Here is a 22,378-nt window from a genome sequence, read left to right as displayed (position 1 = left end):
CATGCTCTCCCTAAATGGTATGAGGCCTTTAGGGCTAAAACCCAAGAACAAAACCCTGTGGGTTTGGCCAAAGCGGACAATATCATACCACTTGGAGCGGGCTATTAAAAAAAGTAATGAACTTCACCTGTTCATTCTGTGGATCACTATCTGGCAGAGGGAAACAGATAGGGTCATTTCCAGCAGATGACTCGAATAATTGCGGTTCAATATCTCTAGAAAAATCATCAAAATCCATGTCTGTCTTTTGGGATGAATAGAGCAAATCCAATATGCTGTCCACATTTAAAATGAAAAATAGTTAAGTAAAGCATTTGAATTAATCTTTGAAAAGTCAGGCCAACAGAGGGGAAAAAATTAATCTCGAAAAGGGGACTGAAGACTAAAGCACACCAAACCTGGAACCATTAATCATCATATCATTGGTTACAAGTTCAAATATATCTTGGAGAGCTTTCACAACTTTATCATGATGGCTTTCATTTCCCTCAACCTTAAAAAATTTCATACTAAAGGTCACTACGGTATCAAGTACAGGCTTGAAAAAATACATTCTCAACATTATTACTATGGATTTGCAGTGCATTCGACAATTACCAGAAATTCAACTAAATCGATACATTTTGCTACTAGAGCTGGGAGCTCTTCCATCCTGAAGTCCTGAAGAAGACTTGATCTGTCAATGCTTTCTTCAATTTCATTTACTATAGCAGATATGATCCTGGAAAGCAATGCAGAATATACCATTGTATACAACAATGTAAAAGGTGAGAAGTGAGAAGCTAGCAGAATAACATCCATGATTCTAATTACACTTGCCTACCAAGAAAGGAAAACAGAAAAAAGAAAAAGAAAACAATGCATATACTAGCTGAATCTTGGAAGATTTCTATCCACACAGAATTTTATATGGAATAGTAGGTTTGACCAAAAACTTTTATCTTCTCTACCTTTTCTCCAGATTGCCGACAACAAGAATTTGAAGGGTATACTTCAATGATTCATAGCACTCCTTTACAGCATAGTACATGCACTTATCCTTTCTAATCTTTCTGAAAAGAACCTTATCCTTCCCCTCAAAATCTTTTGCAATGCTCAAAGCTGTTGAAAGCTAGTACAAATAGGAAGACTCGTTTACAAAGTGGAAAACAATAACAGAAAAAAAAAAAAAAAAAAAAAAAAAAAAAGAAAAGAAAAGAGAATTACAGAATTTCAAATACAAGTAATATATACCTTATAAGCTAGGAGGAAAACAGGCCAACGAACCATGCCAGGAAATTTTTCTGGTGACCCAGGAAATATTTCTGGTGTCACAGGAATTGTCATCAAATCTAACTCCCTGCTCATGAAAACCTATCTGTTTAAGGTATTTTCTTAGATGTCGTGCGACAATAAAAACAAATAAAATCACCTGTTGCTTATCAGATCCTCTAATCGAAACTGTTTGACAATTTGGTTCCAAACTAGAGCAAACCTGGAAACGCCATTTTTTTCATTTTCCAACACCTGAGACGATCAGTTTAATGGTCAGGGCGAGAAAATAAAGAGATACTTCATGAAATATTATAACAACATTGCACAAAAAAAAAAAAAAAAAAAAAAAAACTCATACCTTCTGAAATCTGTTTTGAAAGAAACCTTTTCCTTTCTTCTGATCATTCCTTGACGAGGGTGGGATTAGACAGAAATTAAATGCAGGAGGCAAGGAGTGAAATCTACTTCGCAGCATTCCTGAAGTCCGAATCTGTAAGAAAAAACTAAGGGTGAGACGACTATAACATTAATTTGTTAGGAAAAAAACCGCTTACCTCACCAAGGTGATGCAAAATGCCGTATAGTCCACCAAAGATTGTACAGAAAACAGAGTACCATATCTGTGTGTCCATAAAATACACCTGGGATAAAAAATAATAATAAATCAATGTCAAGCATCACAAAGATCATGCAAAAGAAAACTAAGATACCTCCAGAACTTAAAGATATTGTACTTTAAGACGGATTTGGATTTTTTTTTTCTGTTTTGCTTTGTTGGTTGATTGTTATACTATAATAATTGAGAATGAGCTTGTGTCCAGGTCAAACTTCTAAAGAGTGTCCATCAAAAGAACTGTTATAGATATTGTAATCAAAACTCACTACTATAATAGGAGCCCATACAGCAACAATTGCACCAGCATTATTTTTGACTGCAACAAGAGTATTATTAGAGATACTGACATCAATAGTATTCAAATTTAACTCTCTAAGCATGTAATATAGAAAGGAATAACAGTTACCTTTTGGGAAGAGCTCATGCCATTCATAATTTTTCACACCAATTTCCATGATTTGTTTTGTTGGTGCCATGAGTGGTTTTATCTGCACCAATAATTTGAATTGCATATGCATGTTTCTAAACATGGTTGAATTGAGAAATATAGCATATTACTAGTATTATAATGTGATTTCTTAATATAAACACAGTTACATTCAACTCACCTCAAAAAAGTAGCTGAACAAAAATTTGCTTAACAGTACTAGTATCCAAAACAATGTATACCTATATAGTATGAAAAGGTTAACATTAGGAAAGAATTAACAGAAGTACACTATCAACACAAATGTAGAATGGTGAGTAGTATAGTAGGTACATCAAGACAGAAGCTTGGCCTTCTTGCATCCCACGTCCCACATATATTCTTGGCTACATGATGAAAACAAATTTGTCCAAACCAAAAGTCAATACAATGAAAACATAAGTCCAAAACCAAAATTCAATACAATGAAAACATGAGATAACACACATGCACCATACACCATGATGGAGAAAGGAAAAAATAAATTCTAGTACGATAGAATTTAGTAATGTATCTATACTGCAGATAAAAAGAACACTCCTTATGGATGTTACTTTGAATTACTAAAGTGTCCCAAACCAATATATGGTAGAAAGGTAATAATTGCAATTTATTAAATACAAATTGTTTGCGATACACAATGATGAATAAAATAAAAATATATAGTACAACAGATGCCGGTGACAACTTGAACTATAACCTTTTTACTGAGAAGAAACAATCTCTTATTCTATTTTTTTCTTTTTGATATAAATACCAAAAAATGGCTTCACTGCAATCAAAATACAGGATAAAACAGAGAGGTGCATCAACTTGTCAAACTGTTTTCTAGCACACTATCAGACCTCAATCTAGTCACATTGATATTTATTTCATATTACTCAGTTGGATTTTGAGTTATGATTAACCCAACCCAAATGGGCACCCATAGTTGGCCCATTTAGCTTATTAGATAAGCTGTTAAGATAAGAGTTCAATTAAATTTAAGAGTTACAAATTCACTCAATCTACTTAGAGAAAGAGTCTAACTACAACTAGAATTGTGGAACTATTATACAAACAAAAATAATTGCTAGAAAGTAAATTCTGAAGTTACAGATCGCTCTTTCTCATCTAACATAAGAATTCTTTGGGCTCTAAGCACCATCATTGAAAGCTAGCACTCTTGTACTGTGGAAAGTATTGTAATTTGCTCGCATAGTAACCCATCAACCACGATTTCTCGAGTTTCTAATCGTAAGGAGTATCATAGAAACAGCTGTAGATCCAATTTTCTGCTGCATTTAAGTAGGATTTCATGAAAATCCTTAAGGTACATGTTTTATATACTCTATCTCACATCATATCCATTTAATACATTTGTTTATACGATCCTACATGTTTTGTTAACAACTCATATTTCAATCCATGAATCATGCAATATAACTACATGTTCTTTTCTTTTTTGTTTGTACAGCTTAGTGATTTTTATGGTCTCAAATCAAATAGACGTCTGCCTCCAAAAGCAGGAATTCCATAAGCAATGAAAACATAAATTCTATGTTGGAACAACTTATAATGGTTTTCACTTATCCATGTATTACTTATGTTTATAAACAGTTTTTTGGCCATTAATATATAAAGCCTTTACGAGTAAAAGGTTCTTTATTTTTTATTTTTTAATACTGTCAATAACATCAGTCTTCTTGGTTTACTAATGTCTTCTTCTACAGGTTTCTTAAAATAGTTTTAACTTGTTTTTTAAAAGGCTTAAAACCTAGTTGTACTTCAGACATCTACTTCTTTTTCTTTTTTCTCTCCATCTTTTAGGGTATGAACTCAAGAAATATAAACCTTACATCTAATGATATTGAACAATGTTGTAATTAAGAATAGAACAGAACTGTTTTTAGTTTGACCATATGCTATTTCCACGATGACATCTTCAGTAGTTTGTGTATCCTTAACTATGCCTTCAACTTGAAAATCATATTTTTCATATGTTTCTTAACTAAATAAAAAATTAAAAAAATCACCAGTGTCTTTGATGTCACTGCCTTTTTTTTTCTTTTTCTTTTTTTTCTTTTTTTTTTTTTAGGGCTAAATTTTGGTGTCACTAGCTCAAATCTGATCATTATTAGACGATATTTGAGAAAACACTTTTAAATAAACCAGTAGAAGTTATGTGCAAAAGAGCTTCTAAGCTCTATAATGAACTGACCTGTATCCACCATGACAGAACTGTCCAAATCCGGCAATTTGAGATCTCAATATACTTGCTAACAGCAGGAACAAAAAATAGCACCATGTCAACTGCATTCGTCATCATGTAAATTGCAACAGCAACCATATAGGAAGAAAAACACCATTCTGCAAGCCAGCTCCCATATTTTGAGGAATAACAAGTATATTTTCTTCTAGATTTAGCATAGCACACAGGAAGAATGATAGTCCATATCAGCGCAATAGCCATCTTCATCCCATGTTTCATCTTTTGAGAGAATTCCATTGTGCCTCTAGCTTTCCATGTAAAGGCAAGGTCAAGAATTGCTGCAAACAAAAATACCTTTTAGATTCCATTTTTCTCTACATGTGTGTGTGTGTGTGACAGAAGTGAGAGAGAGAGAGGGTGTCCGACCCCCAGCCCGGCAGTGCTTAGTGAAAGGGTGCAACTGTCATTTTGCACCAAGCTCAGCTTTGTACGTAATGACAAACTGTTGAATTCATCCAAAAACCTTCACCAAAATTTTCCACTGCTACAACCTCTACTTATCTACCTTAACAATCAATCAAACTGATGGCAAGTTTTAACTCCTAATGCTCTGACTTAAATCAAAATCATCACCTAGTTGCTAAGGCTACGTAATCAGAACCAAGTTTCTGATATTACCACTGTCAAACCTCCAGCCTAAAACCTCAAGAAAAGGGGCACAATTGTCAGTTAAAATTACACCGATCCTAGTGAATCTTAACAATCTACTGATTGATACAGGAACATGTATAAGTTTTTCACTATTGCAGGGTATAATAGAGAGAGGAAGGAAGGCAGACAGGGAACTATGCTACTTAAACACTGAAGCAATATAAAATCTAATAGAAATAACAAAGAGAACTACTTACATTGTCTGATAGCTTGGACTGTTTTGGACAAAAATGTGTTACTCATTACAAAATTGTCCAATTTAGAAAGACCAAAAATTAACCAACTGTGACAGGTAATTGTGTGAAAATATGATTTTTGCCAAGGTACTACTGTTTTGTAGCACAAATTTGTTGGCTCTGAAATGATGGTTCCATTTCAACATTTGAGATGGAGAATAAAAAACAAAACCTACCAAACCGAAAAAAGATATCTAGATTATTCTAGAAAGCAACTGTGTCATAATGGTCCTAAGATACCAACTTATGACAAGTGATCAAGCAGGCATTCAATAGAATAATATCACTGATACGTTCAGATTTCCAGGGCTTATGTGGCAGCACATGTGGCAATCCTAAAGCCCAAGTCGACAGAGAATAAGGAGTATAATCTCCATATATTATTTTCCTAAGTGTTTTAGCTAATAAGTAATGTATTTTCCATTAGATTATTTTCTTCCTAGTTTTTTTCCTGCATTATGTTATGACGGCTAGACCTAATGGTTATATCTTATGACTTAGCCATCTTTTATATAAGTGTAACCCTAATTAATAAAATATCATGCTGAATATTATGAAAACCTAGAACCTTTGTTGGTATCTTGGAGGTCACGGCTCCCTCGAAGTAGCCATTGGAGATCACGGCTCTCTCGAAGTAGCCCATATCACTTTTCTTTTGTTCTTTTTATTATTTGATTGTACCATGTGGTATCAAAGCGAATGTTGATTGTTTTCTACAACAATCTCCGATCCACATCATCAACATGTCTTTCTAGAATGAAGAGGAACAAGCGAGGCTAGACAAGATGCGGTCAGAATTCCTTGCGTACAAAGAAGAAGCGAGCAAACAGATGGAGAAGATTGAGAAAAGAATTGAAAGCTTTTCTCCACCATGCACCTCTCCAGGAAGCCAATCCTTGCCCATAACAGAAGAGTTTAACACAGGTTCTGTTGGTACGAATTTTATGCACCATATAATCAATGTCAAGGCTAGCAAGGGCGTCACAATGCAGCCTGATTTTTCTGGGGGTATTTCAAGCCCTGATGGTTGTGTTGTCGGGGGAGGAGTTGCTGAAATTCTTGTAGCAGCTAGTCCAGTGCAGTTTGGCGTCAACAACAGGGTTCTACCTAGCAACTAGCTTGAGCCGAAACCAAAAAAGCTGAAGAATGGGTCCGGCAGGCCAAGAGAGTCCCTGTCTCTCTATCAAGAAGGGGCTGAAAATATCAAGGGAGTGCTGAAACAGAAGGTGAAGGAGAAGGGAGAAGGGATGGAGCAAAGGTTGGAAGAGCAGGGTGTGATTTTTGCTTGGTTCCGGAAGAGAAAGAAAAAAAAACACAGATCCTTGTGTTTGGGATTTTATCGCTGGATCGGGGTTGATAATTGTGCTGTTAGGGCCCCTCACTGCCGCATGTATCAAGGCCGAACGACCCCAGGTTGCAAGACGTGCCATTGAACTTGCTGAAACCAGGTTGCTAAAAGCCAACTGGCCTAAATATTATGATGGAAAGCTGGGTCGAGACATTGGGAAGCAGACTTGTAAATTACAAACCTGGTCAATTGCTGGTTACTTGGTTGCGAAGATGATGCTTGGAGATCCATCTCATCTGGGCATGATATCACTCAAGGAAGACATGATGAAGGTTCAATTTCCATAATTCTTCCTTGGGGACAAGGAAGATGTTAGGGGAAAGGGGTGATATGTTTAGATTTTCAGGGCTGATGTGGCAGAACACGTGGCAATCCTAAAGCCCAAGTCGGTAGAGAATAAGGAGTATAATCTCCATATATTATTTCCTTAAGTGTTTTAGCTAATAAGGAATGTATTTTTCATTAGTTCATTTCCTTCCTAGTTATTTTCCTGTATGATGTAATCACGGCTAGATCTAATGGTTATGTCTTATGACCTAGCCGTCTTCTATGTAAGTGTAACCCTAATCAATAAAATATCATGCTAAATATTATGAAAACCTAGAACCTTTATTGGTATCTTGGAGGCCACGACTCCCTCAAAGTAGCCATTGGAGATCATAGCTCTCTCGAAGTAGCCCATATCCCTTATCTTTTGTTCTTTTAATTATTTGATTGCATCAATCACACCCAAAAATTGCAACAGAAACTAATGAGAAAAATTGCAAAAGCATCGTGAAAAGAGATTAGAAAGACCCTAAGTTCAGAACCACAAACTCCTTAAAAAAAGGGAAGAAAGAAATAAAGGGAATAATGCAACTGCTTTCCTTGCTAGGAAAATTTAACAAAATCTTTGTAGTACTGCACATTTCCAATTAAAATATAATCTGACCATTTAGTTAGCCATTACTCTAGGATAGTATTCTCTGAACTCGATCTAACATAAAAACCCATAAATTTCCAACTAAACCTCCGACCTTTTAAAATGACTTTGTTGCGATACTAGGGGATGACTTAATCTGGAAAATCGACATAAAGTGAGAAATGTATGACATATCTTCCTAATATAAGAGAGTTGTTTTCTGCAAATTGGCTGTGGTATGAAGCTTGAAAAGACCACTTTTGGATGAAAATCAACTGGTGCATGAAGTTTGAAAAAAAACCACTCATGGTTCTTGGGATCCTTTATTTCTGCCTTCAACATCTTAAAATGAAGTAGTTAACAAGAAGAAAAAGAAGGGCCATACTGGAGAATTACCTACTTGAAAGCTTTACTAAAGTGATAGATGATACTTTTGGATGGCCACACAAAAAACATTTGAAATTATTTCTAAAACTCTATTCACCGGCCATGTTTTGAAAACACCCAACAATCCTCTTTATGCCCCGGTTCTCCTGGTTTGAAGAATATTTCCTCAAGTTATGTACTCTAGCATCAAGTGAAGTACATGTAAACAGTATCACTGCCACCTCAGCATGTTCAGATACATCTGAAGAATCCCGTCCAGGTTCATGTGAAGACTCCTCTCTAGTGCAGAATACTAATCACCGTTCAACACCTTCAACAGACTCCTAACTAATAGATAGGATTATGTAAATTTAAATATAGAGAGATTGAGTTCTGTTCAATCTCTAGATAAGGTTTACATTTGTAATTCAAACTTTATTAGATTTACTTAACTGATCAAAAGATCATGTAACCTGTTTCCCTTTATATACGTTACTACACATCAGTAGAAAGTATTGAAATTCAAAATCTATTTTGATATCAGAACTTCAGGGCCTTGGACAATGTTGGGCATTCTTTCCCGTTGTACACGTGTTTGAACAATAGTGCCACACATGAAGGAGCGTGTTAAGAGTCCCACATTGCCAAGGTATACTTGGGTTGTGGGTTTTATAAGCCTTGAGCAAACTTCTACCCTTAAGGTGCCTTTTGTTGAAAAGTAAAGCTCAAAGGACTTTATCATACCATCTGTCGGATCCATTGATCCAATTATTTCTCCACTGCCCAAGGCTTCCTCAGCTCCTATTCCTTCTCATTCAATGGTCACACGATCTAAGACCGGTACTTTGAGGTTTCGTTCCTTCCCAGATCACACTTCCTTCTTCTCTACCAAACATCCTTTATGTGATCTTTCCAGTGTATCCATTCCTATTGAACCTACATGCTACTCCCAAGCCGAGAAGTCTCCTGAATGGTGTGCTGCCATGGGTGATGAATTTGATGCTCTACTTGCTAATGAAACATGGTCTTTATGTCCTCGTCCTTCTCAGCATAATATCATCCTGAATAAATGGGTGTACAAGATCAAGCAGAAACAAGATGGTTCTATTGATCAGTATAAGGCGAGAATGGTTGCCAAGGGATTTGATCAAGAAAGTGGGGTGGACTTTACAGAAACCTTTAGTCCAATGGCTAAAACTTCTACAATCCGGGTTATTTTGGCCCTTGCAGTTCAGTTTAATTGGAGTATTCGCCAATTAGACATGTCTAATGCTTTTCTCCATGGACATTTGCTGGAAGAAGTTTATATGGAACAACCTAGAGGGTTTATTGATTCTCATTTTCCCTCTCATGTTTGCAGATTGCACAAGTCCTTGTATGGCCATAAACAAGCACTCTGTGCTTGGTTTACCCGCTTATCTCAAACATTGTTGGAGCTTGGGTTTGTTTCTTCTACTGTTGACATCTCTTTATTTGTGTTTCATGAGGGAAGTGTACATCTTTACTTCTTAATATATGTAGATGACATCCTGTTCACTGGAACATCTCCCCCCCATATTGCCTCTGTTATTGCTAAGCTTCAGCGGGTGTTTAAACTCAAGGATCTCGGCAACTTGAGTTTCTTCTTAGGCATCCAAGCTGTTCGGTCCTCTGATAGTCTACATCTGAGGCAAGCTAAATAAATTTCCGACTTGCTGTCCAGGTCCAATATGATGGGTGCTAAGCCTTTTTCTTCCCCCTGCCTTGCTGGTTCTAAGATGTCAACGGCAGATGGTGATCCTCTATCTCCAACTGACACTACTCTCTACCGCCAGATAGTGGATGCTTTGCAATATTGTACCTTAACACGTCCGGATATTGCTTTTTCTATAAATCAGTTATGTCAACACATGCATACTCCTTCTACCCTTCATTGGACAGCAGCTAAAAGAGTCCTTCGCTATCTTAAAGGGACTATTGATCACAGCTTATGGTACACCAAAGGTCCCTTGATTCTTCACGCATTCTGTGGCTCTGATAGGTAATCCGGATGATCGTCATTCTACAACAGGTATTGGTATTGTTTTTGGATCCTCTTTAATCTCTTGGACTGTCAAGAAACAAACAGTGGTTGCATGTTCGAGTACATAGGCTGAATATCGTGCTATGGCCCTTGCCACCACTGATCTATTTTGGTTGTGCATGTTATTTAAGGATCTAGGTATTCCTTTGTTTTCGACTCCGCGTCTATGGTGTGATAACATTGGGGCTCTTGCTCTTGCTTCTAACCCCGTTTATCATGCTAGGACAAAGCATATTGAAGTCGACTACCATTTTATTCATGAGAAGGTACTCAATGGTGATATATCCATCAAATATATTAGCACTCATGATCAGCTTGCTGACATCTTCACTAAGGGTCTCAGTTCTGTTCGGTTTTCATTCTTACGTGACAAGCTTATGGTTTGTTCCGTCCCCATTAGCTTGCGGGGGCTGTAAACAGTATCACCGCCACGTCAGCATGTTCAGATACATCAGAAGAATCACGTCCAGGTTCATGTGAAGACTCCTCTCTAGTGCAGAATACTAATCACCGTTCAACTCCTTCAACAGACTCCTAACTAATAGATAGGATCTTTAGATAGGATTCTGTAAATTTAAATATAGAGAGATTGAGTTCTGTTCAATCTCTAGATAAGGTTTACGCTTGTAATTCAAACTTTAGTTAGGTTTACTTAACTGATCAGAAGATCATGTAACCTCTTTCCCTTTACATACGTTACTACACATCAATAGAAAGTATTAAAATTCAAAATCTATTAGTATATACGTTATACACAGAGAGAAATGCTGTATGGGTACATATCAAGTACTGGTATGACTTACCTTCTTAGATAGTTACGTCTCCTCTTGCCTAGCTTCTCTTTTATATGTTTCAAAGCTTTTGCATTGACAAAAAGCTACTGCAGCACAGGAAAAGGGTGCTACGAAGGAAAGGTAAGGAGGAGATACAAATTTTTATGGAAGAAACTGAAGTATTTCCAAGAAAGGCAAGGGGTAAGCAAGTTGTCCTCTGCGAATAACATTTATGGGGACCTAGAACTCTAGCTAAAGCATTGAAAGGATTAAGTGCTTATGAATCCAGCTGATTATCTGAATGTTGCTGCCTTAAAGAGTATTCAGCATGGTGGTTTAGCCATTAGGGTTGTGGGTACCCAACCAACCAACAAACACCTCTAATGATATCCTTAGGCCATCTAGTCATAGAATATATAAGGAAAAAAAAAAAAAAAAAAAGGGGAGAGAGAGAAGAAAAAACCAAAGGTGGTAACAATATCCAAAACAGAAAGAGGGCTAGAAAATAATGACGGCTCACTATCTTCAACATTTAACACTCACTTTACAGAAACGGAATAAGAAAATGTTCATGAAAGGAGTTATACAAGAAAATATCAGAATAATAGTAAACCTTTATTAAATGCTAAACTATCCAACCGAAAAAATAAAAAATAAAAAAATAAATATGTTACACGGCTTTAGGCACTGCATGTTGTGATTTGGTACCAGAACTCAATGTAAGAAAAACAACCAAAGACCTTTTTGGAAATTGGGAAAATTTGACAGCTGGTTAGCAAATTTCATAACGTGCATTGATGTCCAATAAAAAAAGGGTTTGATATAGAATGCAACAAAATTAAAGCTGCTTCTGGCCAAAAACTTCTATAGAATAACAAGAACCATTGAAAAACCTTTTTGTGGCAGTGTTTGCACAAAAACCAATCATATGGAGGCTCACATTCTTTGGATAAAGATTACTGTTGTGTTAAGAAGAAATTGGAAAAAAGGAGGAAACACAGGTAAAGCCCAGTAAATTTTTTTTTCATCATATCTGTCTGTATCTGCACAGTAACATGCTGGTATTTTCCTAACACCAAATAATAGAAAAGATAGCACCATACCTTGTATGAGTTTAAGAATTGCAGAAGTGATGAAGATGCTCATTATGTCCTCGAATATTACCATGTTGAACACTTGAAGTGGAGATCCCAAATCATGGCAGGCCATAATTATCATTGCCTAGGAAGAAGTTAAATTATCAAGCAATATGGCAAAAACATCGCAAGATGCAAGTGGTCCAAAAGCATTCAACTAGGCTCTAGGCACACCTGCAGGGATAGAATAAAAAAACTCCAGAGTCTATCAAAGCTCCTAAAAATCTGCCAAAATGAACGGATCTCTACAAAATTTGTCTTCCCTAGCCATTTCGGTTCCCGAACTTCCTCCATGGTAGCCTGTGGGAAAAGAACAAGTGAGTCTTTAGGAATAGGGTATCAATTTGAGCAGCGAGTCATGCAATTGGAAGAAATATCCAAAACTAATCTCCTTTTTCCCACTAACCCTAGTGTTGGGAAAAAAGAAAAAGAGAAAAAAGCAGACCTGGAAGGACTGATCCCAGTGGATACAATTTATACAAAAAGCAAAAACAGGCTCAGCTGTGGATGAGGCAGTGAAAGTTATCCTGCCTTTTCATGCTAATCATATGGGATAAATATATGGAACCTTATGCATCAAATCCTAATAAATTTAAGGCAAGATAGTTCTGACATATTTCATTGAAGATGCAAACAAGTTTAACTTTTGGTTCCACAAGTAAATGTATTCATTTATGAATATGCTATAATATTGACAACTCTGATGCCACAATCTATCACAGCAAAGCAAGAACCATTCATGATATATTCGATCCTAGTATTAATTGAGAAGAAAAAATCAATTATCACTTCATGTAAGAGAAAAATGGCCAGCTTATTCAATATCAGGTTTCATGATCTCTTAACCTGCCTGAACATTAAACTTTGCAATCAATTTTTTTTTACCTGGAGACTGCTCTGATATTTTCACTGCAGAAATCATATGCCACTCATTTCATATTGTATTCTACTAGGAAGTAAGAAAGCACCCTAAAGTATATTGTTACATCATGCGTGACAAAAGGACCACTTATATACTTATGTCTATGCTAGTAATAACAAGCTTTCTAATCTCTTTAACAAGCTAGAAACACCAGAGAGTTGTCGTGCACAGCGAAGATATATATAAAGATTACTTTTTTATTCAAACATAATGCAAATCATTATACTATTCATTGCAGGCCTGAAATAAACAGCCAATTAGAATAATAAATATAATTTACCCCCAGTTCTTTATCTTTCTTTCCTTCTCTCTTCCTCCTTTGTTCTACAGTATTTTGTGATACCGGAGCATTCTTAGCATTGGGTTTTTTTGAAGGCTGTACACAAAAGAAATTGTGCTCTAGACACATGGGCCAACCTATTTCGAAACAAGCAGGAGACCTGCAGAAATAGCAGATATAAATAACTTTGTTCTAATTCCTTGAAGCCCAACTTGGCAAACGCACAAATTCATTCTAACCAGAAATACTCATTCAGATCATCATAGTTTCTCCATGTAGAATGGTCAGCTGTCCCACTTTTGCTTTTCTTAGCTTCCTTCAGTTTTTTACAAGAAAGTTAGCTTTTAGACAGGAATGTACACTGACAGGATGCAATCAAGAAGAAGTACCTCTCTTATAACCCTGTATATGGGAGTAACTACATTTTTAAGGAAGGATTCAGACTCTCCTCCGTATGCTGGCATAACCTTCTCCCAAGTTGTCAAGCTAACAGTACCAGTTAACATAGCATGCAACTCATATGCCATCTTCATGAAAACAAAGAAATAAAATTGATAATAAGACATGAAATATATTGACATCCATAGTAATGTTTGCATGCATTACCTTAACAGTATACATTGGGAAATGCATAGGAAAGCATCAAGTTTAATCGAAGAGAATAGTTGCCCAACACGAATTGCGCAAGAGGTATACTTTTGCATAAACTTTAATTGACCACAAAGGCTGTTTTTGTTTTGGCTCAATGTTTTTCGTACTTCTGGTGTCTAAGAAAAAAATGCTGGTCAACAAAAAACTTTTTGGGGTGAAAGGAAAACTAACCAAAACACAATCATATGTATTACACTTTTAAGAAGCATAAAATGTCGAAACTCCCAGGCCTGCCCCCCCCCTCCCCAACTCGATCCAATGGCCTTTTTTTAGCAAAATGCAACTACAGCTAGTATGAATTGACAATCAGAACATATATAGATATTTTAGGTTCATTAGGAGTTTTTATTAGATGGAACTTCCATTTATCTTGGATGGAATTTGATATCTGAAATTCTGTCTCAACCAATCATTTTTTTCCTCCCCTCCACTCTCCTGTTTCTCCCTCTCCAGCAATTTCTCTGTTCTTCATCCCTTCACCAGGTCACTCCTCCATTGACAACACCCTTCTTTCCTTTTTCCATTTGTTCACTTCCCTCCAGTTCCAACCTCCCCTCTCCACCAAGTCTCCCTCCCCAATGGCATCGTCATCCTATGCCAACAAGATTGTGGGCAATGCAGAATTTTCAAAAGATCCAAGGGCTAATTCAATAAAAGTCGCTCCCACTATGTCGTCATTTCGGAGCGCATGGTTGGATCTGACGATCATGAAGGCAAGTAGTGTGCCTGCAAGTGAGTTTTCAGTGGTTGATTGACATGGTGGTCTGGTCAAGTTCTCAGGGTGACTATTTTTGCATATTTTAGTGGTCAAATGGCATTTGGGTGAAGGGAAATAATGATGGGTTTTAGTTATCAGTGTGGCAATGTTTTGGTCATTTGGGGGTAAGTGTGATGGATATGAATGCTATGGGTCATAGATGTGGGTCTTATACGCTGTAGGGTGTGCAGTTGGCGGTTGGTTTGCAGTGGTGGTATGGTGTTTAGGCCACTTGGCTGTGGGGGTTTGTGGTGATTTTTAGGGGATTTCGGCTATAGGTGTTGTGGTGAGTGGTGTTTCAGGGTGGTTTAGAGGGATTTGGGTTGTTGCGAGTATGTCTGGAAATGTTGCAGTGGTGTGTTTAGGTGTGGGGGTGTGACAAGTTTGGGTGTTTTAGGTCATAGACGTAGGTCTTCTAGGCCTTGGGGTGTACAATTGGCAGTCGGTTAGCAACAGTGTGTTGGTGTTTTAGCCACCGGCATATGGTGGTGTGCAGCGATTTTTTGGGGAATTTGGGTTGTGACTACGTAGAGGGTGTGGGGGGGGATTTTTGGCCATGGGATGCAGTGGCAATGAGCTTTGGACAGTTAGATTAGTGGTGGCGAACATCACCTACACTGAGCAAGCACAAGATGAAATTATTTTTGTCTTTGTTTTTCAGTGCCAGGTTGTTTCGGCTGCAGTGGCGGATAATGATTTTAGGTACAAGCCAAACAGATGAAAATGTGTTCAGAATCACTTTCAAGGGATCAACCAAATGGTGAAATGTTAAGGATTTTCTCAAAAAATGTTTTCTAGTGAAAATGGAAACATCACAACAAACACAAGTAAATGCTAGTGCTATCTACAAACTATAATCAAGCTTAAAAGTCATTTATTGTGGAAGTTAATAAGTATCACACGCTTTGATGAGCCAATGGGAGAGTTCCATAAATCCTTCAAAGTTCAAACAAACTCAGAAGTTTATGTAGCAGTACAATCTAGAAATGCTTGAGATATTGTACAATCTAGCAATGCTTGAGATTTTCATTCAGTTAATAACAATAGCTATGCTATAGAAAATATAGTAAAGACCGGCATGTCATGATTTGAAATTTAAATAAAGCAAACGCATTGTCTTTACTGTTAAGTTTCTTCTTAGCCAATCATTTGGAGCACTAACAATAGCTTCCCTTAAATTTTCCTTAAATTTATGGAACCAAACTACATTTTGTTTCCCTATTCAAATAAACTCCACAATAGCTTTCCTTATCATTTCCCTATACCATTTAAATATTATTTCAAATAATTACTTAGAGGAAAGAGAAGAGAGTGAAAGCCTTTTTATATTAAAATAATGTTAAGGGAAGCAAAAGTGGTACCCTAGATTTAGGGCAGGACTTTTGGTTCCCTTGGTTTAGAAAACACCAAGGGAGTGTTGCAGGGGTTTTCTAGGAGCTTTTCATACATTTAGGGAAGAGAACAAGATTTATGAAAGCTACTGCTAGTGTTCTTAAAAGGCTTTGCTCCTTTTTCTAATTATTTGAGAAGAGGCTTATTAATCATCCAAAATCTTCTCAAAACTGATCTTCTGAAGCCTCTAGAGCTGGTAAACCAACTTTTATCTTTAAAGATGATACCAAATATCCTAACCATTAAGGAAATAGAAAAGAACCAGTTTGGGAGGGCTCAAGCTTTTTAAAATTGCAGCTTTTTTGATAAGATGAAATACTTTGAGGGTTGCTTATCAAACACCTAAAAAGTACGAGCTGCTTCACAAAATGGAAAAAATAAATAAATAAAAAAAGAGGAAGAAAAAAAAAGCAGAACCTGAGTTAAGAAAGAGCCCGCAAGTAACTTCTAGTTTTTAAAAACTTAAGCATCATCAAAAAAATCTCCATCAAATGAAGCCTAAATAGGTAGTTTAACCAAGTGATGAATATATATAAGATGATAGAGGCTTCTTCCAATAAGCATCTTCATCAATTCACTAACCATTGCCTCACATATAATGGTTCTAGTTTTATCCGTAGTACAAACAATCTTGGAACTTCCAGTGGCATAAGCTTCTGTAAAGGAGGATCAAACTGTAGTTCAATTAATTTCTTACTAATATGTAAACAATCAACTTGTTGCCAGTCGTCAATTAGCTGCTAAGGTATATGAGCCTTTGTTGTGGGAAATCAGATGACCTAGAAACGTCAGACACTACATATGGCAGCAACTCCAACTCCAGTGCAGAAACAAACTATATAGCTTTCTTAAAACAGCTTAGAAGATGATGACTGCAAAATTTTCTACTGGCTTATCAGAATTTTTTAAAATAATATGCGTCACAATCGGTTTCACAAGAGTAGCAAACATCTGAAAGTAAATGATTATTTTGCTTCAGATCGGTTAATGGCCATAATTTTTAACATCCCAATGAGCAATATCAACAGAACAAGTTGGGGCTGTCTTCACTTAGTTTAACTGAAAAACCAGTTCAATAACATTTGCCACAATCTAACTATCTAATAAAGTATGAATTTCTTGTGTATCTTCACTTAAACTCAAGTGAACATCTATGAAATGCTGGCAGTGAAAAAGAAAACTTCCGCAGCTTGGAACAAATAAAAAAAAATTACTTGTAGCAAATCATAAATAATTTGGGGTTAATCAGAAACTACATGAACGAGGAAGGACTATGGATGGTAGTCACTGAACCACTCTACCTTCTCATTTTCTATTCTCCTTTCCTTCTTTTCTCTTTGCTTGTGTCTAAATCTTCTTTTTCCATCCTTTACTACTTCCATCTAATAAATTTAATGGAAGTTATAGGGAAACAATTCTTTGTCATAGATGATATAGATACGAGTCCTAGGCTGTATAAAAGCAAGAATCACAGACAAAAATACATTTTTACATTTATAAACATGTATGTATAGATATGTGTGTATATTAAATTGTTCAGAAGGCATTACTAACATTTTCTTTTTCTTTTTTCTTTCTAGGAGCATAATTAGCATACTTGGAAAAGAAAACATCATAAGAAAATTAATAGTCGTTTTAATGTGCCTTTGTTCCTCTATATTGTTGTAAGAAACTTTTGTTTAGTTCAGTATGATAATACTGATGTATTCTTAACTGGCAAAAAAAAAAAAATCTAAATTCAGCAAAACTGTTAACATAAATAAATTTTTGGCTCACACAGTGAAAAATATAACAGAGACACTCTGGCATGAAACGCAAGTTTGCAGCCTCCCCCCATATCAGAAGGTAAAGCCCTATATATAAAAGTTTGTATTGTTGGCCTTCTTGTTTCTCAAAAGGCAACCTGCACATACAATAGTATATTGTAGTCAGGAAATAAACTGCAAATCTAAAATAAACACCAAAAGGAGAATAAAGAGAACATGAAAAATAAAGAGATGTTGGGGAAGAAAAGGAATATATGACAATAATATGACAGTAAGGATAGGGGGAAAAAGAAGAAACATGACAAGCACAAAGAAAGGAATTAATTGCAAATATTTGGCCAAAAATAAAAACTTCAAGTAAAAGGGTAGCGATATTACATCATTTTGATAACATATAAAAGCAGATCAAATAAATTTCAAATTATGTTGATGCAAAGCAAAAAGCAAATTAGATCACTTATCTTACCGAATGTTGCTTTTTCTCCCCAAAAATTTGCACCAATTTGTATAATTCTTGAAGAACTTTCTCATTAATTCATCCACAGCACCATCTCCTAACTGTTGAAATAAGAATATCAAATATTACAAAGTAAAAGGTAAAGCAAGACCAAAAACATAACGTATAAATAGTAAAAACACCTTTGAGTTTGATTTCTGGTCATGAGTTTGGCGAATGTGTATGTTAGCAAGGAGTAGAATCAGATGCTCCTTCTGGTTTGCTACATTATCTTTCTGATTGAGACACAATAAAATATAAAGATAATATTCATTGTCTGAAAGTAAGCAGATTAGAAAATAGAGGACTATGTCATGAATTTCCAATTTGCCAACTTGATATGTGATATTATACCACGTGATACAGTACAGAAGAATAAGAAGGGAAGTAAAGCCAAAAATGGAGAATAAATTACCTGGAATCCAAACCAATACTGAAGAAAATCAAACAAATCTCTGACTCCCCCATGTTTCTGAACATCTTGGGCTGAATGTAAACCACGAATATTGCGGATGGCTGCAAGTGCAACCTTAATCTGTATCATTTCATTAGTTTATTAGCTTATTAGCATACTTGTTAGACTCCATTACAGCTTACGCATGTTGCAACACTATGCACGGATATAAACACTAGGCAGATTAACTGGATTAAGAAGTAAAAAATTCTTTTTATCCATACAGCAGCAGACCTCAGGAAGTTGCATAATTGGCTGCTGAATACTTCCATGATCAAGTGGCAAAACGTTGAACTCAACCTTTGCATGCATGCTAACTCTATCAGCAAGGACCTATTGTAGGAGAACAAAAGAGTAAAACTAAGAACAAAACTACTGGCATTTTAGAACCTGCTAGTGTTTCATTAACTCCAAATTAAAATGAATGGGAAAAAATGAAAGAAAAATAGATAGAGAGAAGAGAAGAAAGAAAAAAGGAAAAAGACAAGAAAACCACCTGAGGACCATCTGTATTCGTAATTGTCTCCAACACTTCATGCAACACGGCAACAATATTATATGCCTCTATCAACCTCTCTGTGTCCCTAATTAAGATCAAACTAATCAGATTAATTAGGCTTAGTGGACACAAACTGGTACACGCTGACTTTACCTGAATAGAAGGACAAGAACATATCCTAAAAATAAGGCTTGATTACCTATTTCCAAAGTCAAATGATCCACCATGTTGAATCACATAGTCGTTGTACATACAATAAACACGTTTGAGTTCACGCATATCATTCTTTTCCTTCCTTTTCCTAGTTGTGGCTTGTTCATCCTATGATTTCATAAAAGCCGAGAAAGACATGAAAATTAAAAAGCATTTAAAATAAAAAAAAAATAAAAAAGAACATGATCAAGCTAGGTAATAGAAATTAAGAGGCACAAGGAAACTAACTGGAATAGAGAAATACAAGGGAATAGGCATGATTGGAAAATACGATACTCCAAATAAATAATTATACTCATTGTCAGTCTTAATGTTCCAAGAGGTCATGGAGGGAAAACTTCATAGCTTCACAACTAAGCCAGTTCTTCTGAGACTGTTTCTAGATAGGGAGCACAATATAATGATTTGTCATCAAATATAAGCAAGTGATACTACATTATTGGTGAAAAAGTGAATGGGAGCACAATCCCAACCACCAATCACAATTTGTACTTCTCTTAGTAACAGAAACATTTTGTGAAAGCTTAATAAATTTTTAGTTTATAAGTTTTAAGTTTTGACTATGAATCAAACGTAAGCAACTAAAGGAACTGATTTGTGGAAGCTTTTGAATGAATTAGAACAGTAATGGGGAAGCTAGAACATCAACCTAAGGATTAAGTTCCTTTGTGACTCCTGAGGCCTAAACAGTTATATATCAAATGAAGAATTGCGAATGTATGAAAGATAATTTATATGTCGGTCTTATTCGCAATTCATTTTTATCCTTGGATAGACTTAGTGAGAAGTTAGGGCGGCAAGCATAAAAAAATAATGCTACATACTATACTCCCATCCCACTAGGCTGATGTGGTTGTGCTCATCAGGCATAGGATCAGCCCATGTTAAAAAAAATAAATAAATAAATAAATAAAAATTCAATGACTGGTGGGCACTGCAACATAAGTGCAATGGGCTGGGGGTAGGATGAAAGTATAGTATGTAGCATTACTCAGCATAAAATTTTGTCAAAGACAGGGGGGCTATATGAGCTAAAGCACAAAATATCACAACCGCTAACTTATAAACAAACGTAGACACAAAATTGATATTCACCGACTATAAGAATATATCATTTGGTGAATAAAAGGCAAGATTAAACAAAATTAAAGCTAGTTGTCCAACATATTGACGAAAGCAAGATATTAGAAAAACAAATCTGCCATCACCCAGTAAGCAAGTTCTTATGTTTATAGGACAAGCTTCAATGTGTGTGACTACCTTTTCAAGTCGTTGAAGTAGTGAAGTTTTGAATTGTCGAACACCCCGCCCGCTTGAAGTGGGGTCCATATAATGTGCTATTTCAAAGGCATGGAAGCGGCCTGCCAAGGAAAACCATTCAAGCAATGCGAAATATACTATGCCTTAAACTGAAGTGAAACTTGAATCTCTCATATAGGACTAGGTTCTGCCGGCTTAGACATTGACATGTGAATTCAAAGAAAAGACACTCCTTACTAGAAAGGGTAGTTTTGGTACCCTAATTTGATGTAAATAGCCACAGGCATTATTTGCCTCTTTCGCTTGTTGAGGAAAAAAAGAAGGAAAGAAAAGAAAATAAAGTAATTAAACTTAAATCATTAACCTTTAAAATCTAAGCAAAAAAGACCTCCACTCAAGTTAATAAAAAGTATCATTTATGGGAATGGGTTTGTCCAAATAGTAGTCAAAATGATCGATTTCAGCCTCAATTAGAACAAGAAAGGCACAGGCCTTTCTATTTCTGAAAATTACAATTCAGAAACCCACTTCTCCAATTGTCCAATACACGGCAAACAAGAGAAAGTAAAATGAAAATCTTAACAAAATGTGAAGCAACCTACCCTGCATTAGCCAAAACCTTATATAGTTTCTGCAGCAGGTGGTCTTTCCTGTTTTCGGGTGTTCTTGTTTTTTGGTTTAGAGATTGCTGAGTTGTTGGTTGTATTTCTTGGGAGCTTTTGAATTGGTTAGTAGTTGTGTTTTGTTTCGTTGATACTGTCTGGCAGTATCTCTCTTGTTTCAGCTTTGCTGAAGTGTTTCTGTAATGTGTTTGGGTGTTAATAAAGTTCTTATTCATCAAAAAAAAAAAAAACCTTATATAGTTTTATTATGAGTCAAAGCCAGTATCCAATTTAAATAACATACTACAATCAATAAAACAAACCCAACTGCCCAGAAACACAAACAACTTACAAAGATAAGCAATACGAGGCTCGTGGCCTCCAACCAAATTGGCAACGCGAAGAAACTCTTGGATTTTGGAAGCCAAAGAGGGCGGCAACCGTTCACTCTCAAAATGCTCGGGAACGTGATCATGAGAGCAACTAATAGTAATTGACCTTGTAAGAGGTCTTGGGTACTTTGGGTCGACTTCATAGCCAGGCTCTGCAACAACAATCTCTGCCATTGGCCTGAGCTCAAAAGGGTAGTTGGGAATGATGAAGAGTGAGAAGAAGCAGACATGGGTGCAGAGTATATATGTTATTGAGACGAGGTTGCTTAACGAGGTTTGCTTCGGTCCGCTTTCTTCAGCTTTACGGTGTGATTGGAAAGCGGATTGTGGTCTTTTGCTTTTGCTTTTGCTTTAGAAGTTGGGTTATAGTTTACTTGTTTCAGCTTTTTGCTCTTTGGCCTGAGAGACGGAAAGAGAAGGTGAGGGCTTGTAAAAGTTTTGAACGTGGCGATGAGCGGACGTGTGCCCACTTGAATTGGGAGGGAGAGTATGAAACTCATGAGTCATGAAATGGCTGTTGATCCTACTGCTAAGAGTCCAACGTGGTTGACCACTTTCTGGCCAAAAAAACAAAAAAAACAAAAAACTGCTCCCTCTCTATTCATATATTATTATATAAAGAATTATTATCATT

General features: G+C 36.2%; 1 protein-coding gene across 1 annotated transcript in view; it reads right to left on the bottom strand.

Moving 5' to 3' along the window:
• Positions 1-22,173, bottom strand: part of LOC133874897 (putative callose synthase 8) — a 34,991-nt gene extending 12,818 nt beyond the window's left edge. Inside the window, exons 1-27 of the mRNA XM_062312799.1 lie at positions 21,705-22,173; positions 20,751-20,851; positions 19,477-19,598; positions 19,275-19,362; positions 19,013-19,111; positions 18,740-18,859; positions 18,468-18,560; positions 18,295-18,386; positions 17,839-17,965; positions 13,652-13,789; positions 13,502-13,578; positions 13,263-13,422; positions 12,235-12,360; positions 12,028-12,145; positions 4,537-4,865; positions 2,631-2,683; positions 2,479-2,539; positions 2,277-2,358; positions 2,137-2,186; positions 1,809-1,895; positions 1,613-1,744; positions 1,412-1,506; positions 1,234-1,339; positions 951-1,111; positions 598-721; positions 399-493; positions 128-275 (exon numbers count right to left, since the gene is read on the bottom strand). Coding sequence (XP_062168783.1) covers positions 128-275; positions 399-493; positions 598-721; positions 951-1,111; positions 1,234-1,339; positions 1,412-1,506; positions 1,613-1,744; positions 1,809-1,895; positions 2,137-2,186; positions 2,277-2,358; positions 2,479-2,539; positions 2,631-2,683; positions 4,537-4,865; positions 12,028-12,145; positions 12,235-12,360; positions 13,263-13,422; positions 13,502-13,578; positions 13,652-13,789; positions 17,839-17,965; positions 18,295-18,386; positions 18,468-18,560; positions 18,740-18,859; positions 19,013-19,111; positions 19,275-19,362; positions 19,477-19,598; positions 20,751-20,851; positions 21,705-21,918 — 3,198 coding nt within the window. The 5' untranslated portion in view covers positions 21,919-22,173. The remainder of the gene's footprint in view (positions 1-127; positions 276-398; positions 494-597; positions 722-950; positions 1,112-1,233; positions 1,340-1,411; positions 1,507-1,612; positions 1,745-1,808; positions 1,896-2,136; positions 2,187-2,276; positions 2,359-2,478; positions 2,540-2,630; positions 2,684-4,536; positions 4,866-12,027; positions 12,146-12,234; positions 12,361-13,262; positions 13,423-13,501; positions 13,579-13,651; positions 13,790-17,838; positions 17,966-18,294; positions 18,387-18,467; positions 18,561-18,739; positions 18,860-19,012; positions 19,112-19,274; positions 19,363-19,476; positions 19,599-20,750; positions 20,852-21,704) is intronic.
• Positions 22,174-22,378: the final 205 nt, after the last annotated feature.

Source organism: Alnus glutinosa, chromosome 8, assembly GCF_958979055.1.
Source record: "Alnus glutinosa chromosome 8, dhAlnGlut1.1, whole genome shotgun sequence".
In the NCBI taxonomy this organism is placed as follows: Eukaryota; Viridiplantae; Streptophyta; class Magnoliopsida; order Fagales; family Betulaceae; genus Alnus; species Alnus glutinosa.
The sequence above is the reverse complement of the archived record's forward strand: the minus strand, read 5'-3'. Positions and strand labels throughout refer to the sequence as shown.